Source organism: Thamnophis sirtalis, unplaced genomic scaffold, assembly GCF_051295495.1.
Source record: "Thamnophis sirtalis isolate CommonGarterSnake01/CBP01778 unplaced genomic scaffold, rThaSir2_p1.2 scaffold_6, whole genome shotgun sequence".
Taxonomy (NCBI): domain Eukaryota; kingdom Metazoa; phylum Chordata; class Lepidosauria; order Squamata; family Natricidae; genus Thamnophis; species Thamnophis sirtalis.
Window position 1 is genome coordinate 7,314,296 of NW_028261386.1, and position 19,057 is coordinate 7,333,352.

Sequence of the window (19,057 nt, forward strand, 5' to 3'; positions counted from 1 at the left end):
ACTTTTGTTATATTGCACACAGTGCAATATACAGTAAAGAAAGCAGCCATTGGAGCCGAGGTGGCGCAGTGGTTAAATGCAGCACTGCAGGCTACTTCAGCTGACTGCAGTTCTGCAGTTCGGCTGTTCAAATCTCACCGGCTCAGGGTTGACTCAGCCTTCCATCCTTCCGAGGTGGGTAAAATGAGGACCCGGATTGTTGTTGGGGGCAATATGCTGACTCTGTAAACCGCTTAGAGAGGGCTGAAAGCCCTATGAAGCGGTATATAAGTCTAACTGCTATTGCTATTGCTATTGGTTCTTAGCCTTGATAGTCATGAGACTATCTCAGGAGGCCATCTGCTGGGAGATGATGGGTTTCCTTGGCCAGTTGGTTGCCCACTGTGACAACAGACTGCTGAATGAAATGGGCCCAGGAGTCTGATCCAGCAGTGCACGGCTTAGATTCTAAATGAATAATTACCCAAACAAATTTCAGTCCTGCAGGCCAAAAATGGCCTGCCGAGGCCTCCATCTGTCCTGCCAAATCCTATTAGCTTATCTTCATCTCTCTCCCCCTCTTCTGATTTCTCCTAGAGTACAGAAATTGTGGTTTTTCAGGAATTATATTTCTAATCTCTTGTCAGGAGCTATTTGGAGATAATAAGGTCAGGCCTCCCAAGGCAATCGTTTTTTGTGTGTTCTTCACCCTTCATCTCTAGCCCCGAGAGGCAAAGCTTTCTGAACATGACAGGTTTCTTCCTTTCAAAGTGAGACTGTTCCAGACTGCCTCTGCACGAAAGAAGGGCTTAAGGAGAGCAGGTTGTAGAGCTACCTATCTATGAAGTTGTCCCTTTATCTGACTTGCCAAGGATGCAAGTAGCAATAGCAATAGCAGTTAGACTTATATACCACTTCATAGGGCTTTCAGCCCTCTCTAAGCGGTTTACAGAATCAGCATATCGCCCCCACAGTCTGGGTCCTCATTTCACCCACCTCGGAAGGATGGAAGGTGAGTCAACCTTGAGCCGGTGAGATTTGAACCACCGAACTGCAGATAACAGTCAGCTGAAGTGGCCTGCAGTACTGCACCCTAACCACTGCGCCACCTCGGTTCTAAGTGCTGAGAATGCAGATGTGGGTCTCTGCACCTGCCACAAATGTCTGATATAAGAATGCCGTGTGCATCACTGCATCATTACATAATTTGCATTATCTAGACAAAAAATGTCAGAACATCAAGACTACCATTAGTCCCTCTCTCACATAACCCCCCCCAAAATGTTTTTGATGTTGGTTGCAGAATTGTATGTAAAGCAGCTTGGATCAGTGGTGAGATTCAATTTTTTTTTTAAACTACCGGTTCTGTGGGCATGGCTTGGTAAGCGTGACATGGCTGGCTGGCTGTGGCTTGGTGGGCATGGCAGGGGAAGGATACTGTAAAATCTCCATTCTCTCCCCATTCCAGGGGAAGGTTACTGCAAAATCCCCATTTCCTCCTGATCAGCTGGGACTTGGGAGGCAGAGAATAGATGGGAGTATTTGCCAGTTCTCCGAACTTCTCAAAATTTCCACTACTGGTTCTCCGGAACTGGTCAGAACCTGCTGAATCCCAGCTCTGGCTTGGATGTGTGGAAGCAGAGTTCAAATGTAAATGTTCTCTAATTTTACTTCAGTTCTTTTCTCCGTTCGGAGAGATGCCTTCCCTGATAACCTGCTCTTTCCTTTTTGTTTCACTTACAACTTAAGGCAACACAAAGACGGTTTATTGCTCTATAATTAGAGCAACACTATTATGCCAATCACAGCCTGAGTCTTTAAAAAGGTCTTCCAAAATTGCCGAAAGGAAGTGACTCACAGGATAGAAGCTCAAAATAAGCAAAACAAAACAGAAAAACCTGACTCACTTTTGAAGTGTGTTGTAGAAAAGATGGATAAACTCAGTTGCTTGGAGTAGTAATTTGTCTCTGGGGATCGGTTCCTCTCGGGGACCTCGGATTAACCCTTTCGGATTCATAAGAGATCCCTGGCAAACTTTGTTCTGACAGTTAAGAACCTGGGGGGAAAAATATGTACAGGCAAAAGGGATGGATTAGCAAACATTTCCAGAATCAGAAATAGGCATAGGTACAGAGTTTAACCTTTGGGGTGGTTTAATACCCACTTCAATGAAACATTGCCCTTACGATGAAAAGTGCAGTATGGCCTATGCTTAAGATCAGAAATGATTTAAATTGTTTAAAGTTAGTTCAGCAAGAAGAAGCTAAGGTCAATGTAGAATGTCATTAATTTCTTTATTTCTTTTTTCTCAATAGATTTTAGACTGTGTTTATTAAAAATCCATACCGTGTACGGGTTCTGGGAAGTCGGGGGGGGGGAAGGAGGAGGGGGGTTGGGGGGGTGGAGGGAGGGAGGGGTATACATTAGGCTAGAAACTAGAACTATCTTGACATACAAAAAATTGTACTTCGATGTTTTACTGATTGAGGAATGATGAAATGTTTGTTCTAAAAGAAATAAAACTTTTGAACCGAAAAGTGCAGTATGGAAAAATTTTGCTCAGGATCTCAGATCAACATGGATTAATTATGGATGATTGTACTCCTGAGAATAATATGACCAACCAAGAAAACAAACCAATGGATCATTGAGCAAATCAATCCTGAGTTTTCACTTGAGGTACAAATGACCAGGCTCAAATTATCCTACTTCAAGCACATTGTATAGAAACCCAGCTCCCAGGAAAAGGCTCTGATTTTTTTGCTGGTGGAAGGAATGAGAAGAGGACAAAATTGCTGGTGGAAGGAATGAGAAGAGGACAACCAGCAGCAAGATGGATGAACCACTGGGAAACCTGAAGGACCAAGTTAGAGATAGATAATCCTGGAGGAGCTCTACCTATGTGGTTGCTAGAAGTTGAAAACAATTTGATCTCACACAATCAATTTATCAATTAATATATGACTATAACAAATGAGGGTTTCCTTTCACTGAAATGTTTGCTGTACAGCTGTGTATGTATGTACAGTATGTATGTATGTATGTATGTATGTATGTATGTATGTATGTATGTATGTATGTATGTGAATCTATACCTCTGTTTAGTTTTTAGCTTTTTTCTTTTATGTATTTATTTATGTATTTTGTGTATTCTTCTTTCTTTATTTTTTGCAATTAATAAATGTTTAAAAAAATCATTAGATAGAACCTACAGATAGTGAAAGTGAAGTGGTAGCAATCCAACTTGTGTTTTGAACAGGAATCCAGATGGATTCTTGAGAGATGCCTGCTCAAATTGCTGAAGCAAGAAAAGTGAAAGGAAGGCCACTATCTTCCTGGGCAAATTGTTTCCCTGCCAACTTCTTTCATTAGTACAGTTTTTTTCCTAATTTTGATGGGGATACGCCTTCCTGTAATTTTAAGCGTAACTGCTGTGGTCTCCACTTGGAATGCCAGATAACAATCCTTCAGTTATTTAAAGAGTCTTCTTCAGCCTTCTCTGAGTAGAGGAGAGTCTGCCATGGCCACTTGTGTGGCCTGCTATTTATTTATTTATTTATTTTATTTATTTGTCTTGTATGCTGCCCACTCCCGGAGGACTCCGGGCGGCTCACAAAAGACAAGGGAAAGGGGGGAACGAGACAAATATTAAAAACAAAACCAACATTCCCAATTTCCGTGGAGGTAGATGCTTCTCAGCTCCCCCCAGCTTGCTGAAACAGCCAGGACTTGGTGGCTTTGCGGAAGGCCGGGAGGGTAGTAAGGATCCGGATCTCAACAGGGAGCTCGTTCCAGAGGGCCGGAGCTGCAACAGAGAAGGCCCTCCCCCGGGGAGTCGCCAGCCGACATTGGCTGGCAGATGGAATCCGGAGGAGACCTAACCTGTGCGATCTAATTGGTCTGAGAGAGGTAATCGGCAGGAGGCGGTCTCTCATGCTAGAGAGCTAGGGGAAAAAAAACCCTGTAAATCTAAGCATTTCTCTTACCTCTTTGGCCTCATGGTGCAATGCATCTTGAAGGATTGTTCCCGTCTCCCAATTTTTAATTTTTAAATGCCTTGGGCATCTAGATGTTTGTATGGTATTATTCTGGAGAAGTTTCTGAGCAGAAAAAAAACCCCAAACAATGCATTTGATTAAATTTAATTTGGATTTGATTGCAGTCTTTCTCTAAAAATCAGGTCTATTCAGAGGTGGGTTGCTAATCTTTTTACTACTGGTTTAGGCGCGCTCGCCGCTTCTGCACATGCACAGAAGTGTCGGGCAGGTGGACGGAGCCTCCCGCCACCACTACCACCAGTTTGGCCAATCCGTGCTGAACTGACAGCAACCCACCTCTGGGTCTGTTTGTCTGTTCGTCCGTCCATCTGCCCTGTACTACATTGTCTGCCTTTGCATAATATTCTAGAGCCAAGGTGGCGCAGTGGTTAAAATGCAGCACTGCAGGCTACTGCTAGATCAGCAGGTCAGCGGTTCAAATCTCACCGGCTCAGGGTTGACTCAGCCTTCCATCCTTCCGAGGTGGGTAAAATGAGGACCCAGATTGTTGGGGGCAATATGCTGACTCTCTGTAAACCGCTTAGAGAGGCCTGAAAGGCCTATGAAGCGGTATATAAGTCCACTGCTATTGCTATTGCTATTGCTATTCTGAACACAAACTACCAAGTGAATTGGAGTTGATGCTACACAGGAAACAATAAAAACTAACCAGATTTAGCAACTAGATTTGTAACTGTCTTCATTTCTGTGGATGCAGGTTTGGGCACACTCTCACAATTGTCATTTTACAGTCGTCACTTCACTCGTCATTATAACTCAAGCTAGTTTCATAATAAAACGTGCTAAAGGCCAAACCAATTACATCGTAATCTAGCTACTGGATTATGCTTCTCTTCAGATGAAGCTGACCATCCTACATCGCTCAGAGTTACCTCGAACCACAAGATGAGTGGCAAATAAATGTAATAATAAAGGAATAATTAAATAAACAAAATCATCCCTGGCTCCATGGAAGGTCATCTAATCCCCACCCTTTGCTTATCCCCTGTATTTCATAGTCTTAACTTTGGATCGAGGGAGCCCCAAACTCACCTCTTTTGCCTTCCCAAGCAATGTGATGCCATTGGGTTTCCTGCTCAGGCTCTTAACATTTTCCTGCTTTGCCACACTAGAAGAAAGGAGAAATAACAATTCATGATGGTAAAGCATTCAGTCTATGCTAAATAAGTGGATATGATCACATGCTTCCACAGAAAAGGTGAAGGTAAAGGCTTCTCTGTCCTGTTGTGCCCGACTTTAGGATGTGGTGCTCATCTGCGTTTCTTGGCTGAGGGAGCCAGTGTTGTCCTAAGACATTTTCCATGGTCAGGTGGCCTGCATAGCTATAGACATATAATGCTTCATATAGCCCTCTCTAAGAGGTTTGCAAAATCAGCATGTTGCCTCCAACAATTTGGGTCCTCATTTTACTGACCTCAGAAGGATGAAAGGATGAGTCAACCTTGAGCCGGTCAGGATCAAACTCCTGGCTGTGGGCAAAGTTAGCCTGCAATACTGCATTCTAACCACTGTGCTACCCACGACTCCTACACTAAAGGTGCACCGAATGCTGTTACCTTCCCACCAAAGTGGTACCTATTAATCTACTTGCATTTGCATACTTTCGAACTGCTAGGTGGGCAGGAGCTGGGGCAAGAACGGGAGCTCTTGCGCAACACTCAGGTCTCGAACCCGGGCTCTTGACTTTCCAACCGACAAGGTGTGTCTTTAACCACTGAGCCATCATGCCTTAAGACATCCAAAAACTGGTCGGTTTCTCCTGTCCTTTATGATGACCCTATTAGAGAAGAATGGCTATACAGGTATCCTTGACTTCATTCATAGTTATGGCAGTTTATGACTGTTGTAGCATCGCCACAGTTATGTGATCAAGATGCTGACAAGTGACAACTGGTGTGTATTTAGGAGAGTTGCAGAGTCCTGGGTCACGTGATCACTATTTATATCCTTCCCAGTCATCGTCCAACAAGCAAAGTCAATAGATGATGCCAGATTTACTTAACAACTGCGGCAAAAAGAGATCATAAAATTGGGCGTGTCTCACTTAACAACCACCTCACTAAGAAACAGAAGTTCAAGTCCCAGATATGGGCGTAAGTCAAGGATGACATTTATGATTGCGCTGACCTGGATGGAACTTTTTTTTTTTTTTTTTTTTTAAAGAGGGATATCAACTAGTAATGTTATCTTCTTTGGAAGCCATCCTTCTATGGCATCCCAAATATCCAAACAGATGTAGATAATGTATAATAAATTACCCAGGGAAGCAGGGGGTGTTTCCATAAAAACCAATTGGTGAATTATATGCTATATCCTTTTCATTTGTATCATATTTTCTTAAGGTAGCATATGTGTTCTCCACTGTTGCCATTCTTGCTAGAAAGTTAAGCGATAAAGCAGGCTGAAAGAGACTGATCCAAGGATACCGAGATAATTTTCTGGCTAAGATGGAGATCTGAAGTCATAAGTCCCCAGATTTATTTTTATACTTTCTTAAAGTTGAAAAAGCAAATGGCTACTGAAAAAAACATGTGGGAGGAACGCCACCTGAAAACAAACATCATAGTTGAGGATTTTTTTAAAATTAGAAATTATATTTGGTATCACTGCTTAATGTATTAAAAAGTGGATTTTCCAGAGCAGGAAAAAAACATTGATGAGCAACTATAAATAAACAGCTGTAATGTCAATGTGTGAATAAGATAGGATGATATCACTCCTCTGCTCACAACAGAATACTTTATGCCAGCAGCAGAGGTGGGTTCCTACCAGTTCGCACCTATTTGGTAGAACCGGTTCATCAAATCTACCGAACCGGTTAGAAGAGGTTCCACCAGTGGACCTGGAAAGCAGGCCACACCTACAGGAGAGGTTCCAAACTTTTTTGAAACCCACCACTGGCCAGCAGACTAGAAATTTTGGGCTTAGACAACTTAGAATTTCGCCATCTTCGATCTGACCTAAGTGTAGTATATAAAATTATCTGCTACAATGTCCTACCTGTCAATGAATACTTCAGCTTCAACCACAACAACACACCAGCTCACAATAGATACAAACTTATGGTAAACCGCTCCAAACTTGATTGCAGAAAATACGAACTTCAGTAACAGAATTATCAATGCCTGGAATGGACTACCTGATACTGTGGTTTCTTCCCCAAACCCCCAAAACTTTAACCTTAGACTGTCTACTATTGACCTCACCCCATTCCTAAGAGGTCTTTAAGGGGCGTGCATAAGCGCACCAGTGTGCCCACTGTCCCTGTCCTAATTTTTCCTTGCATTCGTATTCATTTCATGTATTCATAATCATGTTTATACTTATATGTGTTATCTAATTCATATTTGATGAATTAAATTAAATAATAAAATAAAATAAAATATCCCAGGAATCCAGAAAGGTATTTTCACTGTCTGCGCAGTGATATTTACAACATATGAGTAAGAAAAAAGGTTAGTATTGTATCAACCTGGTGATTACCACTTAATTAAACTACACTTCAATTAATATAATTGAATCATTCCTAAATATCCAGGGAATAATTTAAAAACTTTCATTCAGTTTTGGGTTAAATCCGAATTATGGAGAAGAAGGACCATTCATGAAGCACTACTCAAAGGTAATGCAATCACTTAAATCACATTAGATAATAAATGCCCGTTGTCAGGAGAATCTACCATAGAGGAGTTAAAACTGTCAAGATAGGGACTGTGGCTGTGGGTTCAATGCCTGCCTTTTCTTCATATGCCACACTTGCCAAAAAAGAGTGACACTTTGACTGTGTGATTGTAGCCACCATCTTGTCTTTTTTGACCTACTCCCTTCCATGGATGCCCTTAAATAATGCAGCAAAACTGAGAAGTTCTATGATGGTTTATTAGTACAGGCAGTCCTCCATTTAAGACCACAATTGGGACCAGAATTTCCATTGTAAAACAAGGTGGTTGTTAAGTGAGTTGTACTTGATTTTATAACCTTTTTTGCCAAGGTTGTTAAGCAAATCACAATAATTGTTAAGTGAATCACCCTATTGTAAAGTGAATCCAGCTTCCCTTACTAACCTTTCTTATTGGAAGTTGGGCTGAGAAGGTTAAATGCAGCACTGCAGGCTACTTCAGCTGACTACAGTTCTGCAGTTCGGCTGTTCAAATCTCACCGGCTCAGGGTTGACTCAGCCTTCCATCCTTCCGAGGTGGGTAAAATGAGGACCTGGATTGTTGGGGGCAATATGCTGACTCTGTAAACCGCTTAGAGAGGGCTGAAAGCCCTATGAAGCGGTATATAAGTCTAACTGCTATTGCTATTGCTATGATTCTGAGACTCTGCAACCAGTTGCTAAATGCCCTAATTTTAATGATACGGCTATGGGGATGCTGCCACAGTCATAAGTGCAAGGACCCATCGTAAATCACTTTTTTCAGTGCCATTGTAACTTAAAACGGTTACTAAACACACGGTGGTAAGTCAAGAACTGCTTGTAAATAAAGGTGATGGGATGAAAATATTTTTCTGTAATATCGTTCCAGCAGAAAGAAAAACTAAGGTCTCACCCCAGAGAAAATTAAGCCAACAGGACAACTGCTTGAACACTGAGGGGTGGGGGGAGAGACAGAGAGAGAGACACACACACACACACACACACACACACAAAGAGAGACAGAGAGGGGAGAAGCAGGTGTGAAAGACCTAGTGATGGTCCCATTGCTTTGATAAATCTAAGAGGCTTCCTGGGGTACTGGTGGTGGGTAGAGGGCAGAGGTGGGTTCCTACCACTTCGCACCAGTTCGGTAGAACCGGTTCGTCAAATTTTTGAAACCCACCACACACACACACACACACACACACACACAGACAGACAGACAGACTCACACAGAGAGAGAAAGAGAAAGAAAGGAAGAAAGAAAGAAATAAAAAAGAAAAAAAATAAAGAAAAAGTGAGAGAGAGATGAAAGAAAAAAAAGAAAAAGGGACAGAGAGACAAAAGGAAGGAGAGAGAGACAGAGAGACAGAAGGAGAGAGAGAGAACACATGGCCGGCAAGCCACTCCCACCAGGTCACATGCCCAGCAAGCCACTCCCACAAAGGAGGCCACACCCACAGAGTAGGTTCGAAATTTTTTTGAAACCCACCACTGGTAGAGGGAGTGCCAAGCCAGGGTACCACCCATTGAGCTGAGCAAAGAATCACGTCAAGCTGCTTCAGGGATCAATGGGGAACAAGTTGGTTATAGGAACAAAACAAAGACAGGGAAAGCAATTCACAGAATGGATGGCTTTGGGGAATTAACTGGGTGGGTACTTCAAAGAATTCCAGATGCGCCCTTGTTAAGAAAATAGTTGTAAATTTCATTGCTTTCCTGTAGAATGTAATAATAAAGATTTTTGAACTTGTCTCCCTTCCTTTTCGTTTCCATGCTGGGCAAGGGAAAAGGGTTTTTGTTTTTTTGTTTTTTTAAAAAACAACTTATCATGCTTTCCCACTTTTCCTTTAAGGCGTTCCCAGCTGAGCTTTCCTTTTGCTGTTCTGTTCGGATGACGGTCCTGTGAGGTAGGCTGTACTAAGAAACAGGAATGGACCCAGGGCTCACCATCAATACCATGGCTGAGATTTTCCTAGACTTAAGATGCCATCCCCACACAAATAGATTTCCTCCCCAACTCTCAGACTGTGGACCAGAGGTGCCGATAGAATGTCTTGTCTCCTGAAATGCCCAGATTTGAGCCCAGGAGAAATGGGAAGCAGCCATACCTGTGGACATTCTCGGTTGCTTTTTCCAGATTATTGTTGAGATCCATCTCTTCCCACAACTCGGAGTGACTGGATGGTGGCACACAAAGCAATGCCCACGGATACTTCATTCTCTGCATAATCTAGACCAAGGCGGTTTGGGTGCCGTTCAGATCTTAGCCAAGCAAGATCAAAAATTCCATGTCTGCAAAGGAAATAAATGGGAGGCATGAAGGGAGAAAGAAGATTCTTTTTGTTTTAACAGCAAGGGAAGGCCAGGAGCGTTTGGGTGGGGCCAAAAAGTCAAGATGGCCGCCTTCACATAAACGGAGAGCAAGGCTTCCATTGTGCGATTACATTCCACCCCAGACTGTATACAAGTCCCTTGGCAGTTGCTTCAAAATAACCATATAATGCTTCCACATTTTTCAGATTAATACAGGCAGTCCTCAACTTATGACCATGACACAACCAGCTTGTTAAGCAAATGCCACAGTCATAAAAATGAATGCTGCTGTCATTAAATGAGTGGCATAGTCATTAAGCAAACCCATGGTTCTCTATTCATGGTTTCTAGTATTTGGCAAAGCCGCCATCATACGTGATCACATGACCGCAGGAACCACAAATGCAGCCATGTTGCTAAGTGCCCAATTGTGTGATCACGTGACTTCAGGGAAGACTCACAACCACTATGGGAACTTCCAGACTGTAACTGCCTTTTTTTCAGGTAAATCATAACTTTGGTCGCTCAACAATTGGTCATAGGTTGAGGACACCTGTATGTAGAAAACAGATATATCCCATAAGCAAGCCCTCTTGCTCTTCTCCAAGGCTATTTTGACACCAGAGTCTTTGGTGCTGATTCCCAGGAAGGAAACGGGGTTAAATAAAGATTCTACACAGTGCTTAACGTATCCAAGAACCTCTTCCGATGTTTTTCACAATCAGGTCCCATTAAGAAAAAGTCCCTTCCTGTTTTTATTAGAAGCATCTTTCCGTTAATTCTGTCCTTATTACTTCCTGATCAACACAAGTAGGGAGAGGTGACGAAAGAGGTTATTTAGAATAGAATAGAATAATAAAGTTGGAAAGGACCTTGGAGGTCTTCTAGTTCAACCCCTCTGCTTAGGCAGGAAACCCTACACCACTTCAGACAAATTGTTATCCAACATCTTCTTAAAAACTTCCAGGGTTGGAGCATCCACAATCTCTGGAGGCAAATTGTTCCCCTGATTAAGTGTTCTCACTGTCGGGAAATTTCTCCTCAGTTCTAAGTTGCTTCCCTCCTTGATTAATTTCCACCCATTGTTTCTTGTCCTGCCCTCAAGTGTTTTGGAGAATAGCTTGACTCCCTCTTCTTTGTGGGAACCCCTGAGATATTGGAAGACTGCTATCATGTCTCCCCTAGTCCTTCTTTTCATTGAACTAGACATACCCAGTTCCTGCAGCCGTTCTTCATATCTTTTAGCCTCCAGTCCCCTAATCATCTTTGTTGCTTTTCTCTGCACTCTTGGTTGATCTCTGAACACTAAGATGGCTTGGGAGACCAATAATAATAATAATAATCTCAGGGCAATAGGCTGACCCGAAACCATCCTTAAAGAAGACAGTGCTAAACCATTTCCGTATAAGTCCCCCCCCCAAAAAAGCACACAGAGATATCTATGGCACTAACTAAACTCATGCAAATTTGATAAATAAACTCAAAGGAGCATTACTATACTTTTAACCTTTAAGCAGTTGGCTCTCATTCTCTGACAAATGGGATGAAACTTTCATTCTTGGCTTCCTTCCATTAAAAAAGAATTAAGAAACGCTATTATTTTGCAATGTCATGGAAAAACTGGGGAACATGCAACATGGACATGAATGATAATTAGGTAATATTTAATCAAATTTTAAATGGGCAAAGTTATCTGTCTGCCTTGTATGCCTTGTAATAAAATTAATATAGATCCATGTATCTGTTAATTTTATTTATTTTTATCCCACAATAACTCAAGGTAACAAATATAGCTAATATTCCCTTCCTCCTATTTCTCCCACAACAATCCTGTGAGGTTGATTGGGCTAAGAGGGAAACACTGCTCCAAAACCACTCACCCATCTTTCTAAACCATACGTCACAATTGTCTCTAGGGGATTCGTAGTTTATATGTATATGTGCACACACCCATTCAGAGCACAAGGAAGCATTTTTAAGCCATTTTGCTACTAATAGACAAAATTTAAGTTGCAACTCCAAATCTCATATTTATAAGTGAATAAATAAATAGAGGGGGCTACAGATCTTCGAAGAGACTTCCCATCTTAATGCAATAAATACTCATCCTAAATACCACCAATTGCCAGTTGTAAGTGTAACATATTGAACAATCTTTTCTTTAATGCAGCCAGTGGAGTTATAACGCAAATCTGTAGCCTCCCACCTTTATCCCAAATAACAAGATGGGCAGTATATAAATGAAATACATAAAATAAAACAAATATATGAAATCTACCATCCTTTGGTTGTTTCTTTTTAAATTTAATCCAAAAGTAAATGGATTTGAGCAGGGCTGAATCCAAAATGCATTTATTAAAAAAAAAATCTCTTGAAAGGTAAAATTAAATGCCATGCTATATTTATGAAACGCAAGATAATGGTCATTGTTCCAATGCATTTGACAAAAGTGGAGTAGTTTGCTTTTTGAGGGACTCGTAGAAAGGAATCTGGTGTTTCTAAATTTGTAAAAGGCATTGCAATCATTTCTTTAAAGAGCTTACTCTAACTTTAGACCAGCTTGTAAGACATTCCCCTCATCCCCATGCATTAAAATTGCCCGCACTCGACTTGTACAAAATTCCAATCAATTTGAAGATGGTGCCAAGAAGCAAGGGAAGTCCTAGGAAAGTTGCAATTTCCCATGAACTTACCAGATCAAGAAACTCAACGGGACACACACCTCAGCATCATTCCCCTGCTGCAGATTTCAGATCCAGAGCTCTTGAATCAGTTCCTGCTGCTGCCCGGGATCAGATTTTTAAAAATCACTTTGGAGTCTCTACCTGGCTGGGTTCCTAGAACCTTCTGGAGTTTACTGTTGCCATACAAAACCTGACAGACAAAAACCGTGCCAGGAATGTGCAGTGCATGTTTCTTAAGCAAGCATCAGTCTTCTTTCTCTTGCATGTTAGCCGGAGACAATATTGGCCAATCTCTTCTCTCAGCCAAAATATCTACTACACTGATCCAACTTGAGAAACCTTTGCTGCCCCACAGAGGCAACTATTTCAACATTCCTTTTCACACAGCTGGCAGGAGAAAACGATCTTACCTTGAACTTTTTCTTTCTTTCTTTCTTTTTTAACCTGTCTTTTGCAAGGCCTTTGTAGCCAGAAGGTTCCTCTCTCTGAATATTCACCCACTCATTGGAACATAAAACAAAGTCAATTGCATTTTATACCCTCTTTAAAGGCAAGCAAAGGTAGGTGGGGAGTCCCTTATTTTAAGTGGGCAGATGAGTCATCTGGCTTTCCTACACAAATGGGCAGGACGTTTAACAACACAGTTATATTGCTATTATATTAGCCAGCACAAAATAGTTAAGTTTGTTTGTTTATGTATTTTTTTATATATAAAACTCACCGGTATCTTGTGGGGCTTGCTAATGAGGGAATTTCCAAGACTGATGAGTTTTCTCTTCCTCCAAATCAGATCCTGCAGACAGGAGTGATGATGTAACGATGAAGAAATACTTTTTAACCGAAAATAACATAAAGAAGAAAATAAATGTCTGAATATAATTGCAGTACTATCGTTGTATTGCAGTGACATTTTTAATTCAGTTTGAAGCATTTTTTTTCCTACTTATTTTTTTCTCCTGGCCTCATTCACTTTTTAGAGTGTGGCCCTTTTGTTGAAAGACTGAGCACCCACACTGTCCACAAAATTGCTGCCCCTCAAACCATGATATGTCTGGTTATCCCATAGTGACCAGTTAATCTGACATGCGACTAGACAATTTGTGACTTTCCAGAGGTTATTGGACTCTACTTCCAATTATCCTTGGCCAACTGGGTCAGGGGCTGTTAAGTACTGAAATCTAATATTTAGAGGGGCAATGGTACCCCATTTCTGGTTTAACTCTAATTTAACAACCTCTGCTTAAGCTATTGGCTTGGACACACAGCCCCTTTCACTTTTTATTGAATGTTGCAAGTTCTCAATTTTATATCTGCTATATATATATATATATATATATATATATATATATATATATATATATGTATGTATGTATGTATGTATGTATGTATGTATGTATGTATGTATGATGTATGTATGTATGTATGTATGTGTATATATATGTGTGTGTATATATATATATATATATACTACACTAAATATATATATATATATATATATACATGTATGTATGTATATGTATATGTATATGTATATGTATATGTGTATGTGTATGTGTATGTGTATGTGTATGTGTATGTGTATGTGTATGTGTATGTGTATGTGTATGTGTACGTGTACGTATACGTATATGTATATGTATATGTATATGTATATGTATATGTATATGTATATGTATATGTATATGTATATGTATATGTATATGCAGGGGTGGGTTTCTCGCCCCGTTCCAACCGGATCGGTTGGAACGAGGCCGGCGGCGTCCTCGCGCATGCAGCGGCGCGCGCGTGCACGCACGCGGCGTCCTCGCGCACGCACGCGGCGCGCGTGTGCACGCACGCGGCGCACGCATGCGTATTAGCGTCTGCGCGATGCTCCAGCTGCTCCTGGAGGATCGCGCAGGCGTTCTGCGCATGCGTGGAAAGCGCGAAATTCAAAAAAACCGGGTAAGGAGCGGCGCGGGTGTGCGGGTGCGGGTGCGCGCGGGCGCGGGGGTGGGGCTTCGCCGTTCCCGGAAGTTACTTACTTCCGGGTTCGGCGACCAACCGGATCGCAGGGACCAGTGCGAACCGGTTGAAACCCAGCCCTGTGTATATGTATATGTATATATATAGTGTCACAACCCCTGGTATGCCCCAATCATGGGAGGAAGCCAACCGCTTCCACTCTCTGTCCATCGGCTCGTCACAAGAGACCATCACGACAGAAACCCAATATTTTTACTGTTGCCTTTGTTACACATTTGTGTTGTATTTATGCTGATAAATATCTCGAATCCCAGTAAGGATATGGCTAGCTGATGAGAGCTAAATAGCTTGAAATAGATCTATACTAGTCTCCCTTTATTTATTTATCAGCATAAATATAACAAATATAACAAAAAGGCAACAGTAAAAAAAATATTGGGTTTCTGTCTGGATGGTCTCTTGTGACGAGCCGAAGACAGAGAGTGGAAGTGTGACCTTCCTCCCATATTTTGGCATACCAGGGGTTGTGACTTTAAATATATACCTTTCACCCTGGCCTCGCTGATAAGGAGTCGAGCCCTGTAGCTCAATGGTTGACACATCTGCCTTAGAGGCAATAGAGCACAGGTTCGATTCCCAGTAAGGGTGTGGCTAGCTGATGAGAGCTAAATAGCTTGAAATAGATCTATACTAGTCTCCCTTTATTTATTTATCAGCATAAATATAACAAATATAACAAAAAGGCAACAGTAAAAAAAATATTGGGTTTCTGTCTGGATGGTCTCTTGTGACGAGCCGAAGACAGAGAGTGGAAGTGTGACCTTCCTCCCATATTTTGGCATACCAGGGGTTGTGACTTTAAATATATACCTTTCACCCTGGTCTCGCTGATAAGGAGTCGAGCCCTGTAGCTCAATGGTTGACACATCTGCCTTAGAGGCAATAGAGCACAGGTTCGATTCCCAGTAAGGGTGTGGCTAGCTGATGAGAGCTAAATAGCTTGAAATAGATCTATACTAGTCTCCCTTTATTTATTTATCAGCATAAATATAACAAATATAACAAAAAGGCAACAGTAAAAAAAATATTGGGTTTCTGTCTGGATGGTCTCTTGTGACGAGCCGAAGACAGAGAGTGGAAGTGTGACCTTCCTCCCATATTTTGGCATACCAGGGGTTGTGACTTTAAATATATACCTTTCACCCTGGTCTCGCTGATAAGGAGTCGAGCCCTGTAGCTCAATGGTTGACACATCTGCCTTAGAGGCAATAGAGCACAGGTTCGATTCCCAGTAAGGGTGTGGCTAGCTGATGAGAGCTAAATAGCTTGAAATAGATCTATACTAGTCTCCCTTTATTTATTTATCAGCATAAATATAACAAATATAACAAAAAGGCAACAGTAAAAAAAATATTGGGTTTCTGTCTGGATGGTCTCTTGTGACGAGCCGAAGACAGAGAGTGGAAGTGTGACCTTCCTCCCATATTTTGGCATACCAGGGGTTGTGACTTTAAATATATACCTTTCACCCTGGCCTCGCTGATAAGGAGTCGAGCCCTGTAGCTCAATGGTTGACACATCTGCCTTAGAGGCAATAGAGCACAGGTTCGATTCCCAGTAAGGGTGTGGCTAGCTGATGAGAGCTAAATAGCTTGAAATAGATCTATACTAGTCTCCCTTTATTTATTTATCAGCATAAATATAACAAATATAACAAAAAGGCAACAGAAAAAAAATATTGGGTTTCTGTCTGGATGGTCTCTTGTGACGAGCCGAAGACAGAGAGTGGAAGTGTGACCTTCCTCCCATATTTTGGCATACCAGGGGTTGTGACTTTAAATATATACCTTTCACCCTGGTCTCGCTGATAAGGAGTCGAGCCCTGTAGCTCAATGGTTGACACATCTGCCTTAGAGGCAATAGAGCACAGGTTCGATTCCCAGTAAGGGTGTGGCTAGCTGATGAGAGCTAAATAGCTTGAAATAGATCTATACTAGTCTCCCTTTATTTATTTATCAGCATAAATATAACAAATATAACAAAAAGGCAACAGTAAAAAAAATATTGGGTTTCTGTCTGGATGGTCTCTTGTGACGAGCCGAAGACAGAGAGTGGAAGTGTGACCTTCCTCCCATATTTTGGCATACCAGGGGTTGTGACTTTAAATATATACCTTTCACCCTGGCCTCGCTGATAAGGAGTCGAGCCCTGTAGCTCAATGGTTGACACATCTGCCTTAGAGGCAATAGAGCACAGGTTCGATTCCCAGTAAGGGTGTGGCTAGCTGATGAGAGCTAAATAGCTTGAAATAGATCTATACTAGTCTCCCTTTATTTATTTATCAGCATAAATATAACAAATATAACAAAAAGGCAACAGTAAAAAAAATATTGGGTTTCTGTCTGGATGGTCTCTTGTGACGAGCCGAAGACAGAGAGTGGAAGTGTGACCTTCCTCCCATATTTTGGCATACCAGGGGTTGTGACTTTAAATATATACCTTTCACCCTGGTCTCGCTGATAAGGAGTCGAGCCCTGTAGCTCAATGGTTGACACATCTGCCTTAGAGGCAATAGAGCACAGGTTCGATTCCCAGTAAGGGTGTGGCTAGCTGATGAGAGCTAAATAGCTTGAAATAGATCTATACTAGTCTCCCTTTATTTATTTATCAGCATAAATATAACAAATATAACAAAAAGGCAACAGTAAAAAAAATATTGGGTTTCTGTCTGGATGGTCTCTTGTGACGAGCCGAAGACAGAGAGTGGAAGTGTGACCTTCCTCCCATATTTTGGCATACCAGGGGTTGTGACTTTAAATATATACCTTTCACCCTGGTCTCGCTGATAAGGAGTCGAGCCCTGTAGCTCAATGGTTGACACATCTGCCTTAGAGGCAATAGAGCACAGGTTCGATTCCCAGTAAGGGTGTGGCTAGCTGATGAGAGCTAAATAGCTTGAAATAGATCTATACTAGTCTCCCTTTATTTATTTATCAGCATAAATATAACAAATATAACAAAAAGGCAACAGTAAAAAAAATATTGGGTTTCTGTCTGGATGGTCTCTTGTGACGAGCCGAAGACAGAGAGTGGAAGTGTGACCTTCCTCCCATATTTTGGCATACCAGGGGTTGTGACTTTAAATATATACCTTTCACCCTGGCCTCGCTGATAAGGAGTCGAGCCCTGTAGCTCAATGGTTGACACATCTGCCTTAGAGGCAATAGAGCACAGGTTCGATTCCCAGTAAGGGTGTGGCTAGCTGATGAGAGCTAAATAGCTTGAAATAGATCTATACTAGTCTCCCTTTATTTATTTATCAGCATAAATATAACAAATATAACAAAAAGGCAACAGAAAAAAAATATTGGGTTTCTGTCTGGATGGTCTCTTGTGACGAGCCGAAGACAGAGAGTGGAAGTGTGACCTTCCTCCCATATTTTGGCATACCAGGGGTTGTGACTTTAAATATATACCTTTCACCCTGGCCTCGCTGATAAGGAGTCGAGCCCTGTAGCTCAATGGTTGACACATCTGCCTTAGAGGCAATAGAGCACAGGTTCGATTCCCAGTAAGGGTGTGGCTAGCTGATGAGAGCTAAATAGCTTGAAATAGATCTATACTAGTCTCCCTTTATTTATTTATCAGCATAAATATAACAAATATAACAAAAAGGCAACAGAAAAAAAATATTGGGTTTCTGTCTGGATGGTCTCTTGTGACGAGCCGAAGACAGAGAGTGGAAGTGTGACCTTCCTCCCATATTTTGGCATACCAGGGGTTGTGACTTTAAATATATACCTTTCACCCTGGTCTCGCTGATAAGGAGTCGAGCCCTGTAGCTCAATGGTTGACACATCTGCCTTAGAGGCAATAGAGCACAGGTTCGATTCCCAGTAAGGGTGTGGCTAGCTGATGAGAGCTAAATAGCTTGAAATAGATCTATACTAGTCTCCCTTTATTTATTTATCAGCATAAATATAACAAATATAACAAAAAGGCAACAGTAAAAAAAATATTGGGTTTCTGTCTGGATGGTCTCTTGTGACGAGCCGAAGACAGAGAGTGGAAGTGTGACCTTCCTCCCATATTTTGGCATACCAGGGGTTGTGACTTTAAATATATACCTTTCACCCTGGCCTCGCTGATAAGGAGTCGAGCCCTGTAGCTCAATGGTTGACACATCTGCCTTAGAGGCAATAGAGCACAGGTTCGATTCCCAGTAAGGGTGTGGCTAGCTGATGAGAGCTAAATAGCTTGAAATAGATCTATACTAGTCTCCCTTTATTTATTTATCAGCACAAATAATAAACATATATATATATCTCCTCATGGTCACGTGATCAAAATGTTGATGTTTGGCAAGAGTTACTATTTATATTTGTAAATTGTAGTTATGTTGAAATAAAAAAAAT

At 41.5% G+C, this 19,057-nt stretch overlaps 1 protein-coding gene across 1 annotated transcript in view; it reads right to left on the reverse strand.

The window, feature by feature from the left end:
- The window catches only part of NOS2 (nitric oxide synthase 2), a 43,445-nt gene extending 33,538 nt beyond the window's left edge, over positions 1–9,907 (reverse strand). Inside the window, exons 1-4 of the mRNA XM_087719068.1 lie at positions 9,789–9,907; positions 5,070–5,145; positions 3,966–4,079; positions 1,887–2,035 (exon numbers count right to left, since the gene is read on the reverse strand). Of these exons, the coding sequence (XP_087575194.1) occupies positions 1,887–2,035; positions 3,966–4,079; positions 5,070–5,145; positions 9,789–9,907 (458 nt within the window). The remainder of the gene's footprint in view (positions 1–1,886; positions 2,036–3,965; positions 4,080–5,069; positions 5,146–9,788) is intronic.
- Positions 9,908–19,057: the final 9,150 nt, after the last annotated feature.